The sequence below is a fragment of the Betta splendens genome, chromosome 19, assembly GCF_900634795.4.
Source record: "Betta splendens chromosome 19, fBetSpl5.4, whole genome shotgun sequence".
NCBI lineage: Eukaryota > Metazoa > Chordata > Actinopteri > Anabantiformes > Osphronemidae > Betta > Betta splendens.
Window position 1 is genome coordinate 15,385,108 of NC_040898.2, and position 27,296 is coordinate 15,412,403.

Sequence of the window (27,296 nt, forward strand, 5' to 3'; positions counted from 1 at the left end):
TCGATTTGTGTCCTCAAAGATGAGAGCGGTGATGGTGGAACTCACACGTCAGGTGTGTTTGGAGAAGGGCGGCTGCTGCTCACATAAGACATTACTGCAAATAGACCGACTAAAACGTAAAGCTCCTGTTGGCAGACGTGTAAATGCTAAACACTTCTACAGTGAATTAGAGGCTTTACAGACACAGTGGTTCATTACAGCAGACTGCCTTTATGTGTGCGACGGGCAGGTTGTAGCAACAACAAACAGCCCAGTGTCACGTCAACACGCCCCAGTTACTGAACTAGAACCTAAAAACCTGGACCCAAGAATCTAATAGTAATATAAACATATTCCTTAAGACCTGAATAAAACCCAATAATTCCAAGATCAGAATCAAATCTGCTCTTGAAAGTCTTTTTATATATTTATTTTCCTGTGCCGCTGAAACAGTGAAACAGTTTTCTAAATGTTTGCGTCTTGTTTGCAGCTTTGCGTCAGTGTCTTTGGCTCATGAAGTTGTAACAGTTTAAATGTTGAATTTTAGTGCAGGAACTTTGAGTATTAAATTATTTTATTGGCTTGTTTACTGAAGTAAAACATCCGCGTGTTCCAGGAACCTCTCGTCTCTTCTCTCCAGGAGCAGTTTTCACGTCCAAAGTCAGGCAGTGAGGAACAGCTCCATCAAAGCTCCCACCGAGTGCATCCGGTAGAAGACGCCCAGCGGCTGGCCCAGGTTCACCACCACGAACCAGGCGGTCAGACCGAAGAACTGCTTCCCCAGACCGTTCTCGAACTGAGGGTGGACCCCAAAGGCAGGAATGATCCACAGCTGGAGGGATCAACAGAAGTCACTCTGTTACATGAAGGCGGTAACTAGGATTCACACTGAAACACACACTGACACCATCGCTACCATGATGTTGGATAGGATGAGGAAAGCACAGATCTCCTGCATCGCTCTTTTGGTCCAAGGACTCGTCCCATCTTGCTGTTGAACAGCAGGGGGCGCTGTTGCGTCAGCTTCTAGCAGTGAGACGTCAGTCGTCTTCCTCTCCTCTGTCGGCTCGCTCACCTTTTTCTTCAGCTGTGGGACAGTTTCTCATTAAACAGACCGTTTCGAGTCTTTTTGTTAAACATCCACGTCATCCGGTACCTTGAATACGGTGCTCCTCCGCTTCTCCTTCTTCTTGGCCAGCAGGCTCGGGTGCCTGTGGAGGCCTTCGATGATGAAGATGTTCTGGAGGATGAGCTCCAGCAGGCTGAGGAGGGAGAAGGACAGGTCCAGGTCCCCCAGGAGCTCCTCCGTCCCCACCGCCAGAGCTGCCACCAGGGAGAAGTAGGAAATGGTGAACTGGCCCACGGCTGCAGCCACCAGCAGGATCACGTCCAGGTTCCGCGTGGGGTTGTGCGCCGCCTCGCGCGCCCTCCTCTCCAGCCGGTGGATCAGCATCCCGGCCAGGGAGCACAGGCACATGACGGGCATGACGGCCAGGTGGTAGCCGTAAAACAGCAGGAAGGCGGTGAGCCGGAGCTGGGGGTGGCTCACCCACACCTGGTACAGCACGAAGACGGTGACTCCGGCGCTGAGCACCAGGGCTCCGAGCGCGAGGCCGTAGACGCCGCCGCCGCCGCCGTAGGCGACGCGCAGCGTGACCGTGTGGGTCGCGTGGCCGTGGGCTGGGCCCGTGCTGCGCCCCACGTTCTTCCACATCACGTACACCATGCAGGCCGCCATCAGGTAGTACTCCATGTTGAAGGGGTACAGGACCTCGAAGCCTTTTCGGAAGATGAGACAGGCTGCGCTTGCACTGCACTCGCACAGGGTGGAATTATCTGCAGGCAGAAGCAGCAGCCGTCAGGTCCTCAGACTTGAGGCTTCAGCTCCAACTACTGCACCGACACACAGGGCGCTCAGGAGCTGCCTGATGCCTCACACCCACCAGCTGCTTTGTAGGAGGCGTCTGCTTTGTCGGCTGTTGCGTTGCTGGACTCGCCTCTGGCTGCTTTCTCCAGCTCGATCTCCTCGTGGATGGTGTCGTCGGTGACAGCGTTGAGCCACATCAGCAGGTCGGCTGAGAGGATCAGCATCAGGCCAAATCTGCCGGCAGACGCAGACGAAGACGCAGACGCACACAGATGCAGACGCAGATGAAGACGCAGAATCACACACACACACACACACACACACACAGATGCAGACAAAGACGAAGACGCAGACGAGGACACAGATGCAGACACACACACACAGACATACACACGCACACAGACATACACACGCACACAGACATACACACGCACACAGACATACACACACACACATCAGACACACACAAGCAGACACACACAGACAAACACACACGCAGACACACACAAGCAGACACACACACACACAGACAAACACACACAAACACAGACAAACAGACAGACACACACACACAAACACACACACACACGTCAACCGGAGGCTGGAAGCGACTTTTAGACGCTAGAACCACGTGGAGACGGTACCTGGTGATTAGCTTGTGTTTGTGAATGCAGTCTTTACAATGAGCCCACAGTAAATATGTCTAAAAGAGAAACAGACAGAGGTTTGACGTGGTTTCAGGCAGCTGTAGGGAGTTTTGCCACGCACTCACCTGTAGAGCCAAGAAGGGAGCCTCCATGAATGGAGTGATCAGGACCACGGTGGGCATGCATGCCTTCAGACTGACCAAGTAGCCCATCTTGAAGACGGACAGCAGGAGACTGACTGCAGCAAAAAGCAGGAGGACCACTGGACAGAGCGGGAGGAAACATTACTCCAACTGGTTTGGACCACTCTAGTTTAGACTTTTAGAAACCTACACATGACCGTCACCCCCCCGGCGTGGTGGTCTTTATGTGGGGAGATGCCGAGCCGGTTCCTGGCCCACAGCAGGTACCAGAGCATCCAGAGCAGGCCGAGTCCAATCAGCAGCACGATGAACACCTCCGGCTCCTCGTGCTTCAAGCCCTCCGGGTTCAGGGCCTGTCCTGCCACCAGAGCCATTCCCAGCAGGAACAAGTTCAGGCCCAGCAGCCCGCTGACCAGGTGCCTTTTGCTGGGAACCCAAACCACCACCGGGTCCAGCTCCTGGGTCTCACTGTCCAGTCCATCGCTGGTGGGACTCACGCAATCCAAATCTTTACCAACATCTGGATTCATTCCATGTTCCCCCTTTGTATTTCTTCTAACAACGTTCTTCGGCGTCTTTAGGCCTTTGTCCTCGTCTTTGAGCTTCCATTCAGCTTCCAGGGGTTTCTCCGACATGCTGCAGTCCATTGTGGTGATCCTCTCGCTCTGCCTTCACTGCTGAAGGTGTGGTTACATTAATAACATCAATAACGACACACCTTTAACTTGAAGGTATCGCGTTTCACATTGACCTTTTTCCTCACATGGAACAAAGTTGGCCTCATGTCCCCAAACGACCGGAGCGCGGCGTTTGCCGAGCTGCAGCGCGGCTTTACTTTGAAAGGGTTTATCACTGTTTGCATCGACAGCAGGAACTGACTCATAAACGTGGAACGTCACTCCTATCGCTGGTAGCAGCTAGTTGGTAAGTGGCAGCTGATAACCCGCTGCAGCTGATAAAGGCTCCCACTGCCTGAACACACCTGAGCCAGTCACTAATCAGCTGGGTGCCTCCACACCTGCTTGTGTTTTAGAGCCAGAAACAGTCACGTTATGTAGCCCATCAGTTACGTTGCATCACAGTGGCCACAGGTTCATTGTTCAACATTTATTCTTTTTGCAGCTCAGACGTTTCAATTTCAAATGAAAGCTGCAACTTTACTAATGCACATACAAATAAAAGGTAAGCGAAACAAACTCTAATTTTGTGATGAACCGTCAGACTGGGGCCTTGAGGCTGGTGGCATTGAGTGAAATCTTTGAACGTGGTTCTTGTTTTAGGCCTTTATTATGTAATGATGAAATCAGTTAATTAATAATAATAGTAATTAATGGCTGTAGCTGCTGTTTTAGATTTTATTATCCTGCTCGGGTGTACGTGAATCACTGAGCTGTATTTTAACTGTCAGAAAGAAACAGAACAATTAAACAAACCGCCTGATAAGTCAGGGCTCGACCAATCAGAGGTCAGCTCGTCACCCCAGCCCCGCCTCTGAACACGCCCTCGCTGGTCTCCTAGCAACCAGCCCGTCAGCGCCGCGCCGCGCCGCGCATCTCGCAGGACCCGCGGACAAGTTGTCGGAAGAACCAGTCACTCCATGGACCCGAACTCCGCCTGATCCGGGGCGCCGCCATGAACGACCGGTACCACCGGGCGGCCCGGGACGGGTTCCTGGACGTGCTGAAGGAGGCCACGCGGAAGGAGCTGAACGCGCCGGACGAGGACGGGATGACGCCGACGCTGTGGGCCGCGTACCACGGAAACCTGGAGGCGCTGCGGCTCATCGTGGGGAGAGGGTGAGTCCGGTACCGTCCCACTAGGACGCGATCAAATCAGCTCCACGTTATGATGGAATGTTACAGTTCAATCAAGAAAAAGTAATAAAACATTTGTCCAATAACTAAAGGACTTCAGTTAATTATTAAAATGTACATGCGTCCATAGTCATATATGTATAAGGAAGCAGGACATGAATGAAGTCTAATTATTATATTATATTAAATTATAAAGGAAAGTTCCTTTATAATTGTCAATACTGTTCTGCCTGCTGCACCATCACTAACAAATCAGTGCAAGTGGAGGCGTTTACACTCCTGTAGTCACACACACACACACACACACACTGGTTCTGTATGATGTTTTGCACACAGCTTCATGTTCAGTCCAACTCAGTTTTTAAATGGATCAGTTATGGTGCTTTAACCTTTATATTCTAGTACAACAGAGAGGCAGACGCCGTTCCTGGGGTTGTTGGCAGCAGGACAGTACATCATGCTGAGTGGCAGCTTTATGAGGCCGGCAGTAAAATGGAGGCGTCTGATGCTGAACATAAAGGTCACAGCGATGGAGAGACTCTAACAGTGGAGTTGACTCCAGCTGACCTGTAATTCAAGGCAGGAAATACTGAGATTCTACTTGTTAAAGCCGGAAATATTATCAATTAATAAATTCACATCATCTTAAGCCAAAGGCAGTTTGAGGTTCATCGTATCAGGTTGGTCAGAGTAAAGAAGTCATTTAAATACATTCTCTTTGTGGTTTTATTCATGTGATGTACAGTTGAACTTGTGTTACTGTCCACGTCTCTACTGCAACATTATGTCTACAGCTCATATGTTGGTATTAATTATTTTAATTAGTGCAGCTGCCAACTGTCCCCTGTGGGATCTTTAGTTGATTGAGGATGAGGACAGAACAGGCCTTCAGACATTTGTATTTATGTTGGACCTAAAAGTTCAACGTGTGGTTTTTGCTGATGGATGACTCTGACTCAGCCTCACATAAAATGGAGGCTGTGACCCCTGAAATGAGCCCTTGCTCCAGTATCTAGTGTCATATCTGCAGGTTTTACTGCCAGTGTGATGTTACAGCGCAGGCAGCTGTGAAATCAGGGTTCGTGGTGCTGATCCAGGTCTGTGCTAGTACTGTATGTGAGAAAATAGAGGCCTCAGGTGTTGGGATAAATAATGCAGAGCCACCTCTGTCATGTTTAACCTGCAGGCTTTTAATTATTGAACGAGTCTGAGCCGTGACCCGGCCTCCAGGAGGAGGGACAGGAAGGGGCGGGGCTTGGTTCAAAACAGAGCTGCTAGCTTAGCTTAGCTTAGCTTAGCTTAGCATGAAAGCAGCCAAAGCAAAATCCAAAGGCCATTAAACTTCATACTAGCTGCACCTTTAACAGTACTCTTGTAATATATCATTAATGGTTAATATGTTATTTATTAAGGTTTCAAAAAGCTTTTGGGTTGCCAGGTTGTAGCTAATGCAAGTATACATACATACATCCCCTCATGGTTTATCCAGTCTTTTGCTTGACAATTTCTAGCATTAGCATGTGTAATTGTATATTTGATGGATTGTAGAACAACAAACATTCGTCTGATTTGTTTGAAGATAAACGGTCTCATTTGCTGTGAGTAATGGAGATAAAGGCCAGCACACTGTTACGCAGGAGGACGATGTTATTGCTTGTGCAGCTTTATGGCTGGCGCCGTCCTGATGTGACAGGTGTAATTACATGATAAAGGTCAGGTGTAAGGTCTGCACACCTTCACGGGGTGGGTTCAAAACGAGCTTTGGGCCCCACACCTCTGCTTCCCATGTTCCTCTGCTGTTCTCCAGAGGGGACCCAGACAAGTGTGACATCTGGGGGAACACGCCACTTCACCTGGCAGCTGCCAACGGCCACCACAGCTGCCTGTCCTACCTGGTGGCCTTCGGTGCCAACGTGTGGTGTTTAGACAACGACTACCACACTCCGCTGGACATGGCCGCCACCAAGGGCCACATGGACTGTGTCCGCTACCTGGACTCCATCGCTGCCAAGCAGATCAGCCTCGACCCGAAGCTGGTCAGCAAACTCAAGGACCGGGCGTTCCGCCTCACAGAGCGCCGCATCAAGGACTGCGTGAAGCTCCAAAGGAAGCACCATGAACGCATGGAGAGGAGGTTCATGAAGGAGTCGGCCGCTTTAGACAACCTGGATGCGATCAGCTTCTCCAGCTACACCAGCAGCAGCACGCTGGGCCGCAAGTTCAACACGCTCACCTCCAACATGCCATACTCACAGGTTAGCTTCTGCCCGTGAGCAGCCCTCCTCACCTTTAAAACCAATTAAAAATGTTTTTTTGTGCAACGTGAATGTATTGGGTGTGTTTTCACGCTGTAGTCACCTTTACACTGGCTTCCATCAGCTAATCAAGATGGTGGGAAGTGAAACTAATGCCTGTACTCTGCTCTCAGGCCACTCTACACTCCACAGCCAAGGGCAAAGCCAAGATACAGAGGAAGCTGGAGAAGAAGAAGCAGGTTGACGGAACCTTCAAGATCTACGAGGACGGCAGGAGAAGCGTGCGCTCGCTGTCCGGCCTGCAGCTGAGCAACGACGTCATGTTCCTTAAGCAGGGCACCTACGCCGCAGCCAAGGAGCGGTCGCGCCTCAACGTACGCGACATGTTCCCCACAGACGAGGACGCGGACTCGCTGTCCCGCGCCATGAGCGACCCCGGCCTCCACGAGGCCGCGTGTTCAGAGATCAGCGCCGACTCGGGCCGCGACTCCCTGTTCACACGGCCCGGGCTCGGCACCATGGTGTTCAGGAGGAACTATGCGGGCGGGGGCATGTTTGGGCTGGGAGCACGGGATGAAGCCAGTGTCGCGGGCAGCGACCCTGTGGGACGCGCGCCCAACGTGCGGCTCCGTGGACGACTGCCCTCGCGGTCACCCAGCTTCGATGAAGACAGTATCGGCAGCGCGTTGAGTCTGCAGGAAAGGAACCTGCAGGAGCTGCCCTGGGAGGAGGAGGAGGTTGGTTTGGACGAGGACCTGGAGCCAGAGTCCAGTCCTCTGGAGACCTTCCTGGCCTCTCAAGGCCTCGGGGAGTTCATTTCCATCTTCAGGAAGGAGAAGATCGACCTGGAGGCGCTGCTGCTTTGTTCAGATCAGGATCTCGGCAGCATTCACGTGCCTTTAGGCCCCAGGAAGAAGCTGCTGGAAGCCTGCAAAAGGCGCGTGGATGCTCTGGATGAGCCAGAGGCCATGGAGGACACAGAACTCTGAAGCTCAGTAGAGCAGTCCTGACCTTTCTGCGTGGGAGCTAACAGTTACATGGAGCAGGATTATTTTACAGCCATAACAGATTCACACAACTCTGCGTCCGTTTCGTGATGCATCTTATTTTTTTCAGAGAACTTTTTCAAAGTGGAAGCTTCGTTTGGACTGTGTGACTGAACAAGGTTCATCCAGGTCTTCACTGTACAGAAAGTTAATATTTGTACCTAAGTTCATTACGTTTGTAAAATTCTGCTGTAATTGATTCCTCCGGTCATTTACAGCCGTTTCTTAGCGTATTGACCTTATTAATTTATTTCATTATATTAGCGGCTACTACTGGTATATGCCACTGGGAGGTGATGAAAATGTGGCGAGTAGAACCAATTCAGTAGTGCATTAATATAATTAGGCAGCTCTTTAAATCATTTGCCATTTAAATGCGATCGTGGTTCACATGAATATCAGCTGCTTGTGATTCTGCTTCTGTCTGAGCAGTCATGCAGGTGAAACCCTCCACCCTCCAGAGGCTGGTCCTGTTCATGTAGCGCCACACAGTGGTGCATGGTGGTACAACACGGAGTCAGTGTTTGGCTCCATGTCCTCTTTGTTTAACCCATCTTTGCACATGCAGTTTATTTTTGTAATTCATTTCAGTGGCCGTGTGACGGATGAAAGCAGTTCGTCCGTTCAGAGAACAGTTGACCGCAGTGAGAACCGCAGCGACTATGTGCCAGATGACGCCGCTTTCTCAGGTTGCTGTGGGACGTGTTTGCTTTCACCGAACGTCTGCCTCTGCATGTGAGAGTCTGACTGTGCATGAACATACATGTTTTTGTAAAATAACAACTTTTACTGAAATAAACCATCATTTCACGTACTGAATTCATCACGATGCTTGTTGATGCTCTATCCTGGGTCAAATCTTCCAGTTTTGTTTCAGAAAGCAAAATATAATCAGTAAATACTGGAATAAGACACTATTATACAATATTATACTATATATACTGGTTTTAATTGGTTCTGAGCAGTAGATTTTTGTGAGAGCCACAGGCTGGAGGGGGTGTAAGTGGAGCTGTCCGACGGCCGCAGCGCAGCTTTTAGGAGCAGCTGCCTCCAGCCCGACAGCAGCGCGGACACCAGATACCGCACGGAGCCGGGGAGGAAGAGCTGAGTGATCCAGTCCTCAGCCCTCCGCTCCCTCTGCTTTCCCAGGACGTTCGCCTCGGTTACAGGGAGAGGAGCTGACACAAAGGAGCGGGGGCACATGCACAATGTATGAGCTGCACAGAGCTGCAGCCCTAGTGGCCGTCTGGTTCATCTCCTCTGAGGGCAAACACATCCCGCTGGTTTACACTGGAAGTCAGCAGGCGATGGGAGGCGGTAAGAGAGGCGGTTGAAGCAGCAGGAAGGAGGCCGGGCTCGAAGCCAACGCTCTCAACGCTAACGCTGACCTACTGGGCTCAGGGTTCGTGCAGCTTTCTGCAAATCTCACGGTGACTGTATTTTAGCTGTCGCCAGCGCAGGTGCTGACATGCAGAGTGTGTCGGATGAAGCCAGGATGAAGAGGAGGCACTCGGGCCGCACACAGAGACGGGCTGAACCGGGCGGGAGGGACACGCTGATGATGGAGCTGAGGGTGGCGGAGCAGAGCGGCTGGTGGGAGAGGGGGGGGGTCGACTGCAGCATCCTGGCAGCTGCCTTCCTGTGTCTGCTGGTTCTCCTGGTGAGAAACTCCAGCAGTTGGACAAACACTTAAATGGGATGTAAAGTGCTGCGAGTCGGATGAAAGCCGCTCCTCAGTGGCATCTGTCAGTTTTGAGATGATTTTGTCGTTTGACTCACGCTGTGAGTTTCCATGTTCCTGCTGAATAATTAGTAGAGAGCAAACGTTCTCCTGCCGTAAACAGGAACGTTAGTGGGTTCATCCACAGACCCTCGGCTCGTCTCCTCCTGCTGGTCATGGTTCTGCAGAGAACCGGTCCCAGCCGTGTAGAGAGGCTGAAGGTGCCTGCGTTTGTTTGCTGCAGCCTTCCTGCTGCTGTCCTCGCCTCGTTCTCTGTGCCCTACATCCACATCAACATCTTCCAGGTGAGAACGGTTGTCCCTCTGACGGCCGGGGCGGTTCTGGATTGGTGGGTCCAGTTTGAGTCTCTTGGGTCCAGATTATTTGACTGATGGTTCTGTGAACCACTGGCTCTAAATGGCTCATATGCTTCAGTGCATTTAGGTTTATTAAACACAGATAAATTATGAGAGCAGGTCTTGTTTGAAGCTGAATGGAGCATTGTGGTCTCGTGGATCGGACCGGCCGCTGAACTAAGGGAGAAAAGGAACAGCTCATGCATGACTTTCCCAGATGGAGCCTGAGTCCTGCAGGTCATTGTGCATTGTTCTGATCAAAGTGTGTGAAGGAGGATTAGAAATCAACAAGCTCTGTGAACTCGAGGGTCAAAGAAGCAACAGCGTTTGTTCTTGTGGGGGTCGGACTGAACCTGGCTCCGTCCGTCACCGTCTCCTTCCTTAGATGAATCAACTTTGATGCAGCTTTAAATGAATGCATTCAATGCTGATGTGCAGCTTGTTGTTTGCCCCTTGACATCTCCTCTCATCATTTTATTTGCAGCACATCGGCCTCCCCATGTTCTCTCCGACCCGTCGGCCCAGGAGGATCTACCAGATGAGCCACGGAGTTCTGAACCTGCCTCGGAACCCGGTGCTGGACTGGATGTTCGGACACTCGCTGCTCAGCTGTCACGTGGAGCACCATCTGTTTCCCTTCCTGTCGGACCACACGTGCCTGAAGGTGTGGCCGCTCTGGGCTCGTGTCTGTGTCCTTATGGACGTGTTTGTGTTCTGCAGGTGAAACCTGTCGTTTCCAAGTATCTGGCTGGAAAGCAGCTGCCGTACCAGCAGGACTCCTACCTGTCCCGCCTCAGTCTGTTCTTCCACAGATACCAGGAGCTCATGGTGTTTGCTCCTCCCTTCACGGAGCTGGTGGGGGTGCAGTGACGGGGGCTCAGACTGATGGTGCCCGTTTAGTCAGTGCGACCAGAAAACTGATTACACACGTTCAAAAAAACCACCTCCACCCACAAGAAAACCTCTCCTCACAGCTACAAATAAACTTTCTACATTAGTGAACTTGAACCAAATGTGACCTTTCAAATAAATAAGCTCTGGTTCATTTGATGTGTGTTTATTGCTTCTGTACCAAGTTCAGCTTTGCTTTATGAAACCACCCTAACCTGGTTGGAATATTGGCCAAGCTGCTGATGGAATGACTCACACTGTCTTACTGAAGAATCTGACCACGTCCTGTGGTTTTGGTTCATTTACCTGGTGAGTGCAGCTTCGGACTTTGGCCACTAGGGGGCGGCAGCTGCACTGAAGGCGCTGCGTGGCTTATCAACTTGAAGTAAATGTTGACATTTAAATCAGGAAGCAGGTCAGTTTCCTGCTTCGTTCAGTTCAGAGGTTCCATCCGGTTAAAGCGGTGATATCGGGTAGGAAAGAGAAACCAGTGCTTTCAGCCGTAACTGTGTGAAGGTACGACACTAGTCATGGATCACAGCTGTAGTTTGCAGGAAGTCTCACTGGTGAACTGGGCATTTTGCCTGACTACTACTGCTCATCTCCCATTCACAGTAGCCTCATACCTTGTGACTAGTACCTGAAACTGCTCTGACGTCAGCGATAGGTTATACATTCTCAGAAGGCTTCACACAGCACTAACCCTCTGTGGCTCCACCTCTGTGGGAGGAGACGTGATCGTGTGTCACCATCTCAAGGTGCGGCCTTGAGCGGTTGAGCCGGTTCTTTCTAGAGAACTTATCAGGGCTGACGAGAAGCCGGGAGGGAGTCATGGCCGACGCAGCAGCCGGAGAAGAACCTCTGTGCTCAGATGAGCTGAACACAGACCAGCCTGAACCTGCGGACACTCTGCAACAGAACCCGCCAGAACCTGAAGCTGCTGAGGTCCAGGACGCACAGATGGGACGGGAGGTCAGAACCCAGGACGAGCTGGACGCCGGGAGTCCTGGAGAGACGATGGCGGGCTCAGAACCGGCCACGGAGGACGAGGGGGAGAACGGAGCCGAAGAGGAGGCGAACGAGCAGGAACCACCTCTGGGCCCCGATGACGTGGCGTGCGACTCCTGCATCGAGAGCCCCCGCCGGGCCCTCAAGTCCTGCCTCACCTGCCTGGTGTCCTACTGCGAGGCCCACCTCCGGCCCCACCGGGAGAAGCCCAACTTCCACAACCACCGGCTGGTGGAGCCGCTGCGGGACATCGAGAGGCGGACCTGCGAGAGCCACAAGTGGCCGCTGGCGCTGTTCTGCCTGGCCGACGCCTGCTGCGTCTGCCAGGACTGCGTGGCGGAGGATCACACGGGCCACGGCGCCGTTCCTGTGGCGGAGGCTCGCAGGCAGATAGAGGCAAGAGCCCCCGGTGTGGTCACAGTTACAGCGCTCACCACACACGTGTGGGCTGGTTCCTGCTGCTTGTAATGGCTGCGGTAGGAAGTAGGAGCAGAGACGCAGACCTGTCAGACCTGTTTAATACACGAGATGAGAAGTACAGTGCTTAAACCTTCAAGAGTGTTCTTTAAGAATTGGCTTCATCCAATTAGAGTTTTTATATTTCATGAGTCGCTGACTTGCGGCTCAGGCTCTAAACCTACACTGGATATTGGAGTTGCCTGAACCTGTCGGAGGAATTTAATGTGAAACCAGGCCGGTGTTGTGGGTGGGAAGGGATGTGAGTCGGAGCGAAAGCTGGTGAACAGCTCGTGTCTGTTTGTTGACGTTTATGTGTGGATTAAACTGCAGGTTCTGAATCTCTGGCTGTGTTCACAGAGGGAGCTGAAGGAGAAGCAGACTGAAACGGTGAAGACGGCGACGGCGGCAGAAAACGCCATCGAGAAGCTTCAGGTCAACACAGTTTCTATTGAGGTGAGTGAATGACTAATCTGAAATGCATGTTAGTGACAGCATGGGTTATTTTAGCCCTGACGGAGCAGGTTCCCCGGGCGTGGGAGGAAATCCATGTTTACATGTTGCGGCGTCTCCTAAAGGAATGCGTGTGACGTCTAATCCGCAGCAATCGGTGACTGAGGTGCGAGGCGTGGTCGAAAACCAGTTCCAGAAGCTGCAGGCGATGGTGGAGAAGGCCCACAAGGAGGTGACGGAGATCCTGGAGGTCGAGTACAAGCAAGCGATGAAGCAGGTGGAGGGCATCAGGGTCCACCTGGAGCAGAGGTGCACGGAGCTGAAGAAGCGCCAGGCGCAGATAGAGAAGCTCTCCAGGAACAAGAACGACGTGGACTTCCTCCAGGTGAGCAACAGCACAACCAGCAGATTCCTCCAGCTTCTTACAAAGCGAGAGCAGCCCACAGTTATCACCACATTCATGTGTTCACCACCTAACTGTGGTAATACTATAATGTAACTAAGTACAAGTGCCTCACACACAAGGAATGGATTCAACAGGTCCAACATTCTTCAAGCATCAAACCTTCAAATCAAGTGCAGGTGTTCTCGTTCATAGAGATTCTCTCAAACACGCGCAGTGGACTTAAAACGTGAGACAGGTTGAGGTTTAGTGCTTCAAATGACCTCAGTCTGTGTCCTTTGGCCGTGTAGGACTATTCAGAATGGAAGAAAGAAGCGGCTGACGTTTCTCTGCCCGGCGTCTACATCGGCCTGGTGGACGGTCTGAAAGCCTTCAGCCGCGTCATCACGGACTCCACGCAGGAGCTCTGCACCAGCCTCGAGTCCTCGTACATCGAGAAAGTGAGAAAGACGTGCAAAAACGGTGAGAGGACGGCTGGGCCGATCAGTCACCTGTCCATGTGCTGCCAGCCCTGCAAAAAGTCACAAATAGCTTTCACTGTTCACTGAAATATGCTCGTTTCAGATAAAACGGGAATAAAGACGACGGTTCATGAAATCGCTGCCATCCTCCCAGATCCAGTCACACACGCAGACTTCCTCAAGTGTAAGTCATGTGATTTTACACTTCATTTGACTTATTATGTGAGAACGGGAGCTTGACCTTTGCAGTTGCCACATTTCTGTGGTTACGTCACGTTTGAACGCCTCTAACTCCTCCCCCAGATGTCGCCAACATGAGCTTCGATGCTGACACAGCTCACAAGTTTCTGCGGTTGACAGAGGAAAACAGGAAGGTGGCGAACACCACGCCCTGGCAGCACCCCTACCCCGACCTGCCGGAGCGCTTCGAGAACTGGCGCCAGGTTCTGACCACAGAGAGCTTCTATCTGGGCCGGCACTACTTCGAGGCGGACATCAGCGGCGAAGGCACCCACATCGGTCTGACCTACAAGAGCATTGACCGCAAGGGCACCGCTGGCGACAGCTGCATCACGGGGAACAACTTCTCCTGGTGCCTCCAGTGGAACGGACGCAGCTTCTCGGCCTGGCACAGCGGCGTGGAGACGCCCCTCGGCGTGGGGAAGTTCACCCGCATCGGGGCGTACGTGGACTACAAGCAGGGCCTGCTGGCTTTCTACGGGGTGGACGACAAAATGACGCTCATCCACAGGTACCAGGCAGAGTTCCGGGAGCCTCTGTATCTGGCTGTGTGGTTGCCTAAAAAGGAAAACGTCGTTGCCTTGGTTGCACCTGGGGATCCGATAGCCCTCAGGAACCCCTCCCCCCCCAGGTCCCCTCCGAATGGGCCTGCTGCTTCATGAGCCGGCGGCGGAGCAGCGGTGCACGTCGGGGACAATCGAAGCCAAAATACACTGTATGATGATGTTTACAGCCCAGAACATAAGTTCGCTTCCATTCAAGCATTACATTCTGAATTCAAACTTGTGTTGGTTCTGTTTAAGCTCATATCTTTGATTGTTTTGTTGTTGTTGCTACAGTTATTGTTCCTCTCTACACTGTGAATGAACTTTTTGTCCTATATTTGTTGTTTGCATAGACAAATTTGAATTTGCATGTACAAAATTGTACAAAAACATGTTGAATACGGTCTTTTGAATTTGAACTACGTGTTGCTAGAAATGTAAAAGTCTTATTATGTTGTACTTGGAATTATTGCTCCTATTCTAAATTAATTTAGTAGAGTATAAACTGCAACATGTGCCTTTGAAATAATAAGTTGAGGTTTGAAGTAACAGGTGGGAAAACTCAAAATCTTCCAAAAATAAAGATTATAAACTGAACTAAGAATCTGCTTTACTGGGGACGTACTGCCACAAACAAAAGGAAAGGATTCAGGCAGGCTCAACATTCTTGAGGGATGAAAACATTCAAACCAAGTCCAGATGTTTTCACTGTGGTTTTTTACACCAATACTTTTCTCTCAAACCGTCTGTCCTGATTTGGATGGATTCAGTGCTTTGACACAGTCAGTAAAAAGAGCCATTCATAATCTAACAATACGATTAGTTCAACTGTGTTATAATAAATGTTATATATTTTAATATAATAATTTTGCAAAATCGGACCAAAAAAGTTTTACGTTTGAACGATTCTTAGTACGTAAGCGTCAACGTAACACGACTGACACGTCATCACGCTGCAGTCACGTGACTAGGTCGCAGAGTGACGCCTAACCTAGCATGTAAGCAGGAACACGCCAACGTCAACATGTTAACGGGCGTAAGTAATTTGTTTTATTGTGTTGATGTTTGATATGTGAATCTGCACTAGAGTAGAAACAAAAGAAAAAAGTATAATGGCTAAAATTTTGCTTTTTAATTTGTAACTAAGTATAAAGGTCGTTAAAGGTTTAGTTAGCTAGCTAGCAGCTAGCAGCAACTAGGCAAAGTTGGCCGCTTTGTCTATTTACGCTGTTTTTATCATTTTTAAGTTGATACAGATTGTTTCCATTAGTTCTTCATACGCTTAGTGTTAACGCCTAAACGTTCGTTTGGCGTGTTGTCATGTTTTGCTTGACAGAGCAAGCGGCTAAACGTTAGCTTCAGTAAACATCTCTAGCTAACCACAGAACACGCCATCATTTCACATTCATTAGCTTTGACGGGACATGAACCTTAGTAAACTCATTTATCAATGCAAGCAGTGCATTGTAGTGTTCATAGATAATTAAGTTAAATTACGCGTCATGTGTTTCCTATGAATTGCACATAGGGGAATGCTTTGCTTATCACATGTCCATACAGTATGTAAACAAAGCTTTGTGTACACCCCATCTATGTCTGAGTTTGCTTTTTACTGGTTCCTCAGGATGCCAATGATGAAGACGTGTCTCTGTTTGATGCGGAGGAAGATGCAGGTAAAAGGTCAAAGAAGACAAGTATTAAGTAAGTTTAACAAATCAGTACAGTTAATCTTTGGAGTGATGCTGCAATCTGCTTCTTGGTTAATTGCATTTCAATTTACTGTCTCAATTGAGTTTGTGGAAAATTTTAAAGGGCATGTTTAACTTATTTTCATATTAAATCTGTTGCCAGGCACCCAGTGGCGTCCTTTTTCCACCTCCTCTTCAGAGTCAGTGCCGTGCTTGTGTATCTGCTCTGTGAGATTTTCAGTAAAAGTTTTATTGCCTGCATGGTTGCAATCATCCTTCTGCTGTCATGTGACTTCTGGACTGTGAAGGTGCGTTTTTAATCACTTTTACAAGACAGTGGCTATTCTTTTTTTTTGCCATAATCAAAGAGAATATGAACATGTCACAATGACATGGAAGTTAGGTTAACTGTACACTGCAGCTTCCTGTGGTTGGTTTCTTCAGGGTCTGTATGTTTGAAGTGGATTTGAAAGTTAGTGTTGTCTTGACATTTTGTGCTGTAGGTTTTATATATGATAAGTAGATAACAAACCTAATTGTTAGTTCCAGATTCTATATTACGCTCTAAGTATCCGTTCATTTGCAGAACATCACAGGGAGGTTGATGGTGGGCCTGAGGTGGTGGAACCAGGTGGATGATGATGGGCGAAGCCACTGGGTATTTGAATCAAGAAAGGTAACTCTGAGCAGATTTCTGTGCTTTGGTGTTGGTGTAATTATTTTGCTGCACACAGGAGTCCTCAAATTCACTTTTAAGATTTAGTGTAATCATGACTGTCTTGTTTTCCACAGGGCACAGGCAAAATACAGGCTTCAGATTCCGAGTCGCGAATCTTCTGGCTCGGACTGATTATTTGTCCAGTCCTCTGGGTCATCTTTGCCTTCAGCACTCTTTTTTCTTTCAAGATTAAATGGCTGGTGAGTTTTCAACTGTAAAAGATACAGAAAAAAATTTGAATAAAAGCTGTTTGTTGATTTACAATCTTAATATCATCACCCTCTTAGCCTATAGTGATCATGGGTGTGGTGCTGCAAGGAGCCAACCTCTACGGATATGTACGCTGTAAAGTGGGGAGCAAAACCAGCTTGAAGAACATGGCTACAAACTATTTTGGACGTCAGTTCCTGAAACAGGTGACTTGATGTTTCAAAATAAACCTCAGTGAGCATATTCCTGTCTGTTTTGTCAGGTCTGAATGTGTGTTTCCTCTTGCAGACGCTGTCTAAAGAAGAGGAATCATAGCGTGCTCTGCTGTTAATTGAACGTCTGCATGCAAGTGGAAAATAGAAGGAAATCTCTATCAGAAGGCAACAGTAATGGATTTAGTTTGTTTTATTTTAACACTAAAGACAAATTTTTCATAGACGGTTCAACAACAAACAGCAATAAACCCCTCCAGGTCATAATGGATGCTTTAGCATAAATGCATGATTGAAGAATGGATATGAAACCTAGAAATGGTAAATTGACTGATGCTTTGTGTGGTTCCACAAGTCCCTCAAATATATGCTTTAGTTACTTCTTTTCATTGGCTCTTGAGTTTAACCTTCATAAATGTATAATTAATAAATGTAGGTTCTGAGGGACTAGTTTTTGTTTGAATAACAGATAAGAGGATCAGCAGCTCAGAAGATAAATAGTTGGATGTGAAGTGTAAAAGATTGTATGAATTGTGTAAATATGTATTTAAAGATCTTATGTGCAACGTCTTCTTTTGTGCAAATACATCTGTGCATTTTTTTCCAGTGTGATTAATGTGAACAAGTGGAATCTGAATGAAGCTTTCTGTGGAGACCGAGGTTTGTGAATTTAACATAAACGACATGGTGTTAACAATGAAATCCAACGTATGAAGCTGAATAACGAGCAGTGTAAAATAGTTTGGTGATTGTAGACTGGTGGTTGGTTGTTGGTGGTGGGAGACACCCAGCGGTTGGGCTCAAACACTGCATGAAGCCTTAACTCGTCTCTGTCGGTACAACCAACGCAGTGTTTCCAGCATATTTACAATAGCAGCGTTCATTGGTGGGTTGATAAACGACTTAACATTTAGAGTACATTTGATGTGATACGAAACTAAATTGGTGTTAATTTCGTTTCAAACGCATAAGACAGATGCGGAAGAAAAGCGTGTCACGTGCGCAACGGACATTTAGGCGTATTTTACTTCAAAATAAACAAGAAGTCAGTAATATAGTATTTATTTATTATAGTAATTTATAGTGAACAGTGTCATTTTATGCAGTATAAGCAATGGAGTCTAGTAATCGTGAAAATACAAGTGTTCAGTATCCTAATGGACAAACCTAGTACAAACTAACTCAATTTCTCTGTTCTGAGGAAGTGGTCTAGTAAAACACCATCAATGAATTCATGTTAAAGGTGTTGCAGAAATTGACAAAATGAAATAAAGTACTTAGTAACGTGTTCAAAAGAAAAAGGTATTTAAAATCGACAGTAGCGCTTTATCGTGAAATTTCAGCCGGAAGTCTAAGTGTAAGCGCTAGCATATCCAGCTAAATAGCGCCGCTATCAACAACGCTAGCCTCGCCATTAGCTTGGCTTCGTTGTTGATACTTTCATGGTCTGAGAATTCCGTTGACTCGTTGAATTAACCTCCTTTGATGGGAATCACCACGAAGATGATTCCCACCGAGGACGCGTCCGCCAGGAAGCGTGAGATCGAGGAGAAGCTGAAGCAGGTCAGGAATGGAAGCGAAGGAAGAAGCCTCGGCTTCACGTTAGCACGTCTCACTTCGGCTTTAGCTCCACGTTCAGAGCCTGTTCACAGACATCACTGGTCATTGTGATTGTATGTGATGTTACAGGAGCAGGAGACGCTGTCCTTCATCAGGGAAAACCTGGAGAAGAGCGACCAGTTGACCAAGGGCATGGTAGCGCAACACACACACACACACACAAACACACACACACACAGAACATCACGTACATCAACACGCCATCGCACAGACGCAACATTACACACACACATACACATCATTACACACAGACGCACGATAAACAAACTCACAGCTGACACACATCAGACACCCAAGTAATATTTATTAAACGTACATTTTGTGGACAGCACGTTGTTTTTTCTTTTCTCATATTTGACCTGTGTGGATGTTCCCAAGGTCTCCATCCTTTCTTCGTTCGAAAGCCGTCTGATGCAGCTGGAGAACTCCATCATCCCGGTCCACAAACAGACGGAGAACCTGCAGCGGCTGCAGGAGAATGTGGATAAAACTCTGTCCTGCATGGATCACGTCATCAGTTACTACCACGTGGCCAAAGACACAGACAGGATCATCAGAGAGGGGTGAGAAGCAAAGCTCTCGTCGTGTGTGTTCTGGAGCTGCCGTCACATTTACTGTCTGTTGTGTGTTTTTTCTCTTTCAGTCCTACAGGAAGACTGGACGAGTATCTTGCCTGTATTGCAAAGATTCAGAAAGCGGTGGAATACTTTCAAGACAACAACCCCGACAGCCCTGAACTCAACACAGTGGTACAGTATCACCTTCAGTCCAGACAATAGTTCAATGGCGTCAGACAATTGTAGAACTTACAATCGGTACGGTTAATTTAAGCTGGTGACAGCAAAATAAATAGCTTTGAGATGTGAGATCATGCTTTAAAGCAGGCGTGTGGCTGTTGTGCAGAAAGCTCGCTTCGAGAAGGGGAAGGAGCTGCTGGAGGCAGAGTTCCGCAGCCTGCTGACTCGCTACAGCAAACCCGTTCCCCCCATCCTCATCCTGGATGCCATCAGCGTGGATGATGAGCTGGAGGTTCCGGAGGAGGTGGTGCTGGAGCACCTGCCTGAAGCTGTGCTGCAAGACATCATCTGCATTGCCGGCTGGCTGGTGGAGTACGGACGCAACCAGGGTACGCTGCCCACATGCACTTGAAAGTACTGAAGAATCCACTAATGGTTTTGAAAATGTCAGAGGATAGAGATGAACAGTCATTACACTTTTTGAGTCCTAGAGGCGTTTATTTTAATCTCACTGCATGAATGTATTTATCCAGTTAATGACAAGCTGCAGAGTGAGAGCTGGTGCCCTCCTGAACACTTTCTTCTTCTTCTGCAGATTTCATGAACGTCTATTTCCAGATCAGGTCCAACCAGCTGGATCGGTCCATCAAAGGCCTGAAGGACCACTTCCGCAAGAACAGCGCCTCGTCTGGAGTGCTCTACTCGCCCGCTGTCCAAACCAAACGCAAGGACACACCCACCAAGAAGGCCCCAAGGAGACCAGGTCAGCAGCAGACTCACCTCAGCCGCTGCTTGTGGTTTCATCCCGTGCTGTAATAATGATCCAGCTCAGACGCTCACACTGGATTGCACGTACTAATCCTTCATCCTTTCCTCTCTCATAATCGTGGTGTTGTGAGGACAGTCTACATCCCAGGTAAACAGTCTTAGCGCGTGGTCCGTTCCTGCTTCTGTCTGTGCGATGCTGCCTGTGTTATAGTGTTGGAATTGATTTGTTGGCAGGGAGATTAGTTCTACTGTAGACGTAGGCTTTTGTTTTAATGGTGTGACACACAATCATGTTTTATGCATTTATGTAGGATGTAGTTTTCAGTGTGTGAACAGTTGGTAGTTTATTGATGACTGGGGTGAAATGACTTAGTTTTGTAGCAGTTCTTTTGCATAGATACACGTATAGACATTACTGAGAGTCAATATATTGAAGTCTTGCAAGAAATGGTAAGAGTTCAAAAGTTTTATTGAGCAAAGGCCTGATGTGCTGAATGTTGCACTTCTCTGTGCTCTTAGTGTGAAAGTGAACTGTGTTCATGCTGCCACATCACTGGTTCCCAGGGTGATCATCAGTGTTTGTAGCTGGTGTTGACTGAGGAGTCGCACGCAGCCCATGCTCTGCTTCTGCTGCCGTCCTGTGACAGCGCTGCTTGAGTTCAAACCAAACACGTTCATCACTTGCGCTTGCAGCTTCTTTGTCTCCAGATTAAATGTGAGCGAGGTGAATGTGTCCATCGTTAGCGTCCAACAGTGTCAGAGCAGGAGATGCTGTGGTCAAAAAGGCCGGTAGAATGCAGTGTGTGAGCGACTAACCCACTAACTGAGCTGTGAGCTACGTTATGTTGTGGCATGTTCATATCAGTAATGTCAGTGTATTATAATGACTGTTTTGACTTGGCTGTTGTATGACCTGATCTAACCTGTGTTCTGCTCCTTCACGACCCGGGTTCTGTTCATGAGCAGCTGTAGTTTGCTCTCTCACCTGGGTTCCTGTTGCGTAGCTGTGCTGCAAGACTAAATACAAAGCTGAGTGTCGGTGGTGGAGGGATGTGCTCTGATTCGTGACTCACCTGCTAGCTTTCCCTCTTCTTCTTCTTGGCTGCCCTCCCCTCCTTCTGTCTCTGTGTCTCTGGGACCAGGGACCATTCGCAAGGCTCAGAACCTTCTGAAACAGTACTCACAGCATGGGCTGGATGGGAAAAAGGGGGGCTCTAACCTCAATCCTCTGGAAGGTAACGCACTTCAGTCTTCTCTTCGGTGTCTGTTTCTGCCTCTTCGCTCACAGTTGAACCATGGTACACAAGTTGCCTAGAGAAGAAAGCTCACAACAGCTTTCAGTCACTGCAGGTCATAGGCCTGGATCAGAACACCTAGAGTTCTACAGAAACCCAGTATGTTCTGCTTCAACTGGTTGTAGTGACGGGATGGAGAGGGGGAGGCTTGAATAGATATGAAGCCAGTGTGTAACAATGATGCACAGCATCTGCAGTGACTCCAAAGCTGTTGGGAGGTTTTTAGTAGAAGCTCATGCAGACGAGTGTGTGGGAGCTCTCTGCACCCAGCGTGGTGGGCGTTCCCCGCTTCCTCCCTTCTCCCCCTGCTGGTGCTTGGTGGTGGTTGGTGCAGCTGTTCCAGGATCAGGTTTGTCCCCCCCCCAGCCTCAGTCAGGACCTGATGGTTTGACTAGGCCTGTCTCCCTGCTGTCCCACCCCCACCCACCAGGTTACGATCACGACCCGCGGGTCAAACACCACTCTGACGCCCTGACCGAGAAGCACGGGGCCGCTGCAGGTGAGTGAAGGGAACATGAGCAAAGCCACGCTGATCAGTCAGGTGTTTGTTTAATAGACTCTCACATGTACTGAACAAGTAGAGATGCAAACACGCAGTTTGTTAGGAGGCTAACACCTTCAACCAACACCAGACCCCAAATCTGGACTCAAACCTGGGTTTACTGACTGGACCTTCTCGTGTTTCTCCCAGGAAAAGATGATGTCCTAGACATCGAGATCGACTCCTACATTCACTGCATCAGCGCCTTTGTAAAGCTGGCCCAGAGTGAGTACGCCCTCCTCACGGAGATCATCCCCGAGCACCATCAGAAGAAGACCTTTGACTCCCTCATTCAGGTCAGAGCGAAAGGATGAGTCACAGCCTGCTCAGCATCTGTGTGAGGAATGAGAACATGCAGCTCCACCTCTTTTAAGCAGTACCGGTCTGTCCAACCATGTACTGTAGTGCTATGATGTGTAAACCTGAGACGTTCCGTTTGAAGAGGATGAGTAGACGCTGCTTTGTCTTTATGTGCTTTTAGAGTAACTAAAGCTTTACCGACCGTGTGTGTCGGTGGTTGCTGACTGGTTGTGTTTGTCTTGAGCAGGAGGCGCTGGACAACCTGATGCTGGAGGGCGAGAACATAGTATCTGCAGCTCGAAGGGCCATTATGCGTCACGACTACTCAGCTGTTCTCACCATCTTCCCCATCCTGAAGCACCTGAAAATGACCAAACCCGAGTTTGACGCAACACTCCAGGTGTCAATCATGCTGTGAAGTCTTGCTGATTGCGTGTGAACCTGTTGGTTGACGGTGTTTGTGTGCAGGGGACGGCAGCGAGCACCAAGAACAAGCTGCCCACACTCATAACCTCTATGGAGACCATCGGAGCCAAAGCTCTGGAGGAGTTTGCGGACAGCATCAAGGCAAGACGCTGTGTGTGTGTGTGTACTTGCATCAAGTGAGGACCAAAAAACGTATTTTCCTACCAAAGTGACATTTTTGGCCTGTCCTCACTTCTTTGAAGGCCTGTTTAAGGGTTAAGATGTGATTTTAGGGCTGAGGTTAGAATTGACTTTTGGTGCCTTTATTTGTGATGGTTAGAGTGAGGGGTTGGGAAGGCATTATGTCAATGGAGGTCCCCAAGTACAAGAATGTGTGTGTGCGTGTTAGTGAACTGTATTTGCTCATAGTGTCCTGTTGAACCACAGAACGATCCAGACAAAGAGTACAACATGCCCAAGGATGGAACGGTCCATGAGCTGACCAGCAACGTAAGGCGCCGCCCTCCGTCGTGGGTTTGTGGATGAAAGGTGCACCTGTGTGAGAGGAGCTGACGCTGTGACGTGTGTCCTACAGGCCATCCTGTTCCTGCAGCAGCTGCTGGACTTCCACGAGACGGCCGGCGCCATGTTGGCCTCACAAGGTAAGGTGACGCCAGGCAGGCTAGCTTTGACCTGTCAGATAACAGTGGTCCAAACTAAGAATGGCAGGAAGTGCCGGTGGAGGCTGTGTGTCACGGACTGAAGCAGATCAGTGACTGTGAATCTGTTGATGTGTGTGTGCTGCTTCTGTGATTGTGTGACTCCAACCTTTTTGCCTTCCTTTTTCTTGCCACACGCAGCTTTACTTTGCTGTCTTTGTGCATGCGTGGACGCTCTGTCCTGTTGTCTTTGCCTGCTGGGTTTACGCTGCACTAACAAGTCTTCGCTAACCTTTTTGCACTTGTGCCTCTCTTTCCTCTCTTCTTGCCTCGGCCCTTGTAGTGCTGGGGAACACTTACAATATCCCTTTAGACCCCCGAGGTAAGCCGCTGCCTGTGTAAGCCCATGAGGGGTGTGATTGTGAATGCTGGTTGAAGACGTTGACAGGAAATGTGAAGCTGTCCACTGAGTGAACGCTCCCGCTGCCTGTGTTTTTCCCCCAGAGACGAGTTCGTCAGGCGGTGGCTCCACCTCGGAGTTCAACAAAAGGCTTCTCAGCACTTACATATGTGAGTAGACAAGACGAGCTGTGATGAGGACAAACACTGATCTGCTCAACGGTCAAATACAACATGTAACGGCTTGTAGAGAGAAGTGTGACATTGGGCAGAGGCGTAGACCTACTGCTTTGTTTCATGCATGTGATGTGGAGGCTGCAGCTGGTCGACTCGGCATCACTGAGTCCTATTCACAGACAGCTGATCTGAGCATTGTACTTGTTAGGTTGCCATTCATGGCCAAACGCCAGCCTTTAGGTTTGCAGATCTCGATGAATGTGGTCATGTGTCCAAGCCAATGGCTGGTTTATGTTTCAGGCAAAGTTTTAGGGAATTTGCAGCTGAATCTGCTCAGTAAGTCAAAGGTGTACGAGGACTCTGCTCTGAGCGCCATCTTCCTGCACAACAACTACAACTACATCCTGAAGTCCCTGGAGAAGTGAGTAGGAGCACAACACAGGCCCGTTAACAGAGCTTCATAATGAGCATGTGCTGGGTCAGAGACGTAGTAGATGTTAACGGTTTGTAATGTGTTAATGGGCTTTTTGACCTGCGCTGGTGGTGATGCGTGTTAGAGCCAGTGTGAGGGTGTTAATGTGGAAGCAGTGTGAACTGAGGAGCCAAGTCAACGTGTGGTGCTCATTTGATGGCAGCTCTGTGCTGTGCTTGGATTCAGGTCGGACTTGATCCAGCTGGTAACGGTGACCCAGAAGAAAGCAGAGAGTCAGTACAGAGAACTGATTGAGCAGCAGATGCAGATGTACCAGCGCAGGTAAACCTGAGCACTTTAAACAAGACAAAGGCGTGAGTCCAGTGTGAAGTGATGTTGTGTTGTGTTGCAGCTGGGTCAAGGTGACGGAGCATCTGACGGACAGGAACATGCCTGTAGGTCTACCTGGAGCCAAGGTCAGTGGCTGAGGCCCGTTTGCCTCTGACACAGTAGCCTGAACAAACTCAGGTGTCGGGTTGAGCATTTCATGACTTCATGTGGTTTGTCCTGCAGCTGAAGGACAAAGAGCGACAAGTCATTAAAGACAAATTCAAGGTGAGAATCGAAACGTCAGCTGACTCACTGCACTGATTCACTGTGGATGTAGGTGGGTGGGAGAAGTTGTCATTGTCTCGTTGTGTTTCAGGGGTTCAACGATGGCCTAGAGGAGCTGTGTAAGATCCAGAAGGGTTGGGCGATCCCCGACAAGCAGCAGCGGGACTTCATCCGTCAGGCCCAGAAGAAGGTGGTGTCCGATGCTTACAGGGTGTTTCTGCACAGGTGAGAGCAGGAAGCAGCTTATGTAGTGAAGAGGTGAAACACTGAGCAATGTACAGCACTATAATGCTGGCTCGTGGGCGTGTCCCAGGCAGCGATGGGGGCGGGGCTGTGGGGGTCGGGGTAGTGGAACACACCAGAAATGTGTTGGGCCTTATACAGAATGATATTGATGTGCGGGAACCAGTTTAGGACTTAGGGTTTATGACGCCCAACATATTTCTGGTGTAAGCGATGCCCCTACTGTTCCACAAGGCCTGCCTCCATCGCTGCCTGGGACACGCCCACGAGGCCAAAATTAGCACTAGTTCTGCAACTACTACACCTTCACCTCCCACCTTCCTCTTCCCTGCCAGATGTGCTAATATCTCTTTCACCAAGAACCCAGAGAAGTATCACAAGTATCGACCAGAAGAGGTGGAAGACATGATAGAAAAGCTCTTTGACACATCTGCCTGAGTTCCTGACCGACCGCACTGACTGGTTCTGTTTGTAACTGCAGACAAGGACAACCAACAATTGTACTTATGAGATGGATCCACACTCACACTAATAAACACAACTGTGCATTATGTCATTGAAGCTTGATTCAAGTCCTTCATGATACGAATCACATACTGAGATTCACAACAACACATGCTGGACCATCACTGCAGGGCCGGCTCTGGGCATAGGCAAACTAGGTGGTCGCCTAGGGCGCCACCTGCTGGGGGGAGGGGGCGCCGCTCCAAGCTTTCAGAAAAAAAAAACTGTGCTAAACGCGCCTGGAGCGAAGGGGAAGTGCGCAAAATCAGGATCTCGCCTAGGGCGCCAACTTGCATCAGTGCGTCAGCAAATGACCACACCATGAACATCAAACCTTTAAACTTGTTTCATGTTTGATGCCCTCCTCCAACGGCTTCACTTCATGGGTTGCTTTCTATGTCACAGTCACACCCAGGAACCTCAGTCACTCCACAGTAGAACACTGTAAAGTCATCTCACATATCATGTCACATTACCACACAATGTTAACGCCGGAGATGAATTTTACCTTTACAACAGTGCAGGTTCAGTTACTGCTTCCTCTGTGTGACCTCAGGACAGGACCAGTACACGACTCCAACACTGATCTGCTGCTCTGTTGTGTTTCTTTGGGATTGAGTCCAACTCGCCAGCAGATGGAAGCACAAGCACAGTCCACAGCCTCCACATCCCCCACTAGGACTGCTATGATCAGTGGATGCTGCCTCCTGCCTCAGCATCTATCCACCATCAGAGCCACGAGGAACCCAGAGACACAGAAGCCTCTGTGCTGCCAGGTCTCGAGAAAAACTTACAAATGACCATGACCTCGCCTGCAAGCCTCACTCCTGAGCACTTAGCTCAAAACGTGACACACGGTTAAAGCAGCAGCAGAGAAGCAACCACAACTCATCACACTGAGGGAAACCGCCTCTTACTAATTGCAGGAGGAAACTCACAAGTACAAGATCAACACTAACCTGAGTCACGTTCACTGACACGTCCTATTAACCACCAGGGAAACAGCATGAGAAGAAAATGACATCATCATTACACATTCATTGGCGGAGCAGCACAGAAAGCCAATAGGTGACCTCAGACCAGTGGCAGCCACACACATTGTTTGAAGTGTGATCGGCGCAAAGCAGTCAAGAGTGGAGGACAGAGGCTGAGACCAGGAACCACCGACACCAACGACCTGAACGCAGCTTCAGCTGCAACAGCACGAAGCTGCGGACTGATTGATGCGCACGAACACACGGACAGTAGCATCACATCCTCCCAGCTGTCACTCATGACTAGCGACCGGGCCTGTGTTCGGATCTCTGACACATTACAAACAATAGGTCCAAGTAAGAGTGAAGAGCTGAAGTTGATGATATGATGGAGCAAATATTCCAAAGACCGTGACAAAACTACTGCATGAGGATTATGACAAGGATTAGACAGAAGCCAAACAAAAAAGATGGACATGAAGGACCCAACAGACAACTCCTCTCAGACGTCCTCATCTAGGTAACGTGGGAAACT

General features: G+C 49.1%; 5 protein-coding genes and 1 long non-coding RNA gene across 22 annotated transcripts; 4 read left to right on the top strand and 2 right to left on the bottom strand.

Moving 5' to 3' along the window:
- Positions 1 to 535: 535 nt before the first annotated feature.
- LOC114845619 (proton channel OTOP3-like) lies at positions 536 to 3,550 on the bottom strand. 4 transcript variants are annotated; one of them, XM_029133837.3, is made up of 8 exons: positions 3,400 to 3,550; positions 2,827 to 3,313; positions 2,619 to 2,755; positions 2,491 to 2,549; positions 1,923 to 2,080; positions 1,136 to 1,815; positions 896 to 1,066; positions 536 to 811 (listed from the first exon to the last, which is right to left on the bottom strand). In XM_029133837.3, exons 2-8 carry the CDS (start codon positions 3,281 to 3,283, stop codon positions 641 to 643), a joined length of 1,833 nt encoding a protein of 610 aa, XP_028989670.1. In that variant the 5' UTR covers positions 3,284 to 3,313; positions 3,400 to 3,550; the 3' UTR covers positions 536 to 640. The 4 variants fall into 4 exon arrangements, with proteins under 4 accessions (XP_028989670.1, XP_028989672.1, XP_028989668.1 ...); XM_029133839.3 differs by having other exon boundaries at positions 2,827 to 3,310; positions 3,400 to 3,549; XM_029133835.3 differs by having other exon boundaries at positions 2,827 to 3,310; positions 3,388 to 3,549.
- A 123-nt stretch (positions 3,551 to 3,673) lies between these two features.
- Positions 3,674 to 8,336, top strand: LOC114845623 (pre-mRNA splicing regulator USH1G-like). 2 transcript variants are annotated; one of them, XM_029133843.3, is made up of 4 exons: positions 3,674 to 3,818; positions 4,155 to 4,432; positions 6,258 to 6,705; positions 6,879 to 8,336. In XM_029133843.3, the coding sequence occupies exons 2-4, from the start codon at positions 4,269 to 4,271 to the stop codon at positions 7,692 to 7,694; spliced, it is 1,428 nt and encodes a 475-aa protein (XP_028989676.1). In that variant the 5' UTR covers positions 3,674 to 3,818; positions 4,155 to 4,268; the 3' UTR covers positions 7,695 to 8,336. The 2 variants fall into 2 exon arrangements, with proteins under 2 accessions (XP_028989676.1, XP_028989677.1); XM_029133844.3 differs by lacking the exon at positions 3,674 to 3,818 and adding an exon at positions 4,853 to 5,130 and having other exon boundaries at positions 4,292 to 4,432.
- A 2,980-nt stretch (positions 8,337 to 11,316) lies between these two features.
- trim16 (tripartite motif containing 16) lies at positions 11,317 to 14,881 on the top strand. Its single transcript, XM_029135319.3, has 6 exons — positions 11,317 to 12,122; positions 12,543 to 12,638; positions 12,787 to 13,020; positions 13,329 to 13,500; positions 13,603 to 13,683; positions 13,803 to 14,881. Exons 1-6 carry the CDS (start codon positions 11,550 to 11,552, stop codon positions 14,399 to 14,401), a joined length of 1,755 nt encoding a protein of 584 aa, XP_028991152.1. The 5' UTR covers positions 11,317 to 11,549; the 3' UTR covers positions 14,402 to 14,881.
- A 292-nt stretch (positions 14,882 to 15,173) lies between these two features.
- Positions 15,174 to 17,713, top strand: tvp23b (trans-golgi network vesicle protein 23 homolog B (S. cerevisiae)). Its single transcript, XM_029133700.3, has 7 exons — positions 15,174 to 15,320; positions 15,909 to 15,985; positions 16,136 to 16,280; positions 16,559 to 16,648; positions 16,765 to 16,890; positions 16,978 to 17,106; positions 17,189 to 17,713. The coding sequence occupies exons 1-7, from the start codon at positions 15,309 to 15,311 to the stop codon at positions 17,213 to 17,215; spliced, it is 606 nt and encodes a 201-aa protein (XP_028989533.1). The 5' UTR covers positions 15,174 to 15,308; the 3' UTR covers positions 17,216 to 17,713.
- A 619-nt stretch (positions 17,714 to 18,332) lies between these two features.
- Positions 18,333 to 25,839, top strand: exoc7 (exocyst complex component 7). Of its 13 annotated transcripts, XM_029133683.3 has the most exons (22): positions 18,333 to 18,675; positions 18,802 to 18,867; positions 19,111 to 19,295; positions 19,376 to 19,481; positions 19,636 to 19,858; positions 20,065 to 20,232; positions 20,374 to 20,385; positions 21,380 to 21,472; positions 21,963 to 22,031; positions 22,224 to 22,369; positions 22,621 to 22,773; positions 22,842 to 22,940; positions 23,226 to 23,288; positions 23,374 to 23,440; positions 23,781 to 23,819; positions 23,942 to 24,007; positions 24,314 to 24,434; positions 24,672 to 24,767; positions 24,838 to 24,901; positions 24,999 to 25,040; positions 25,132 to 25,265; positions 25,619 to 25,839. In XM_029133683.3, exons 1-22 carry the CDS (start codon positions 18,598 to 18,600, stop codon positions 25,719 to 25,721), a joined length of 2,193 nt encoding a protein of 730 aa, XP_028989516.1. In that variant the 5' UTR covers positions 18,333 to 18,597; the 3' UTR covers positions 25,722 to 25,839. The 13 variants fall into 13 exon arrangements, with proteins under 13 accessions (XP_028989516.1, XP_028989517.1, XP_055360246.1 ...); XM_029133684.3 differs by lacking the exon at positions 20,374 to 20,385 and having other exon boundaries at positions 18,334 to 18,675; XM_055504271.1 differs by lacking the exon at positions 23,781 to 23,819 and having other exon boundaries at positions 18,340 to 18,675.
- On the bottom strand, positions 22,935 to 25,208 carry LOC129603372 (uncharacterized). The gene is made up of 3 exons (XR_008693157.1): positions 25,069 to 25,208; positions 23,607 to 24,998; positions 22,935 to 23,471 (listed from the first exon to the last, which is right to left on the bottom strand). It is a non-coding gene; the product is annotated as an uncharacterized LOC129603372 (long non-coding RNA).
- Positions 25,840 to 27,296: the final 1,457 nt, after the last annotated feature.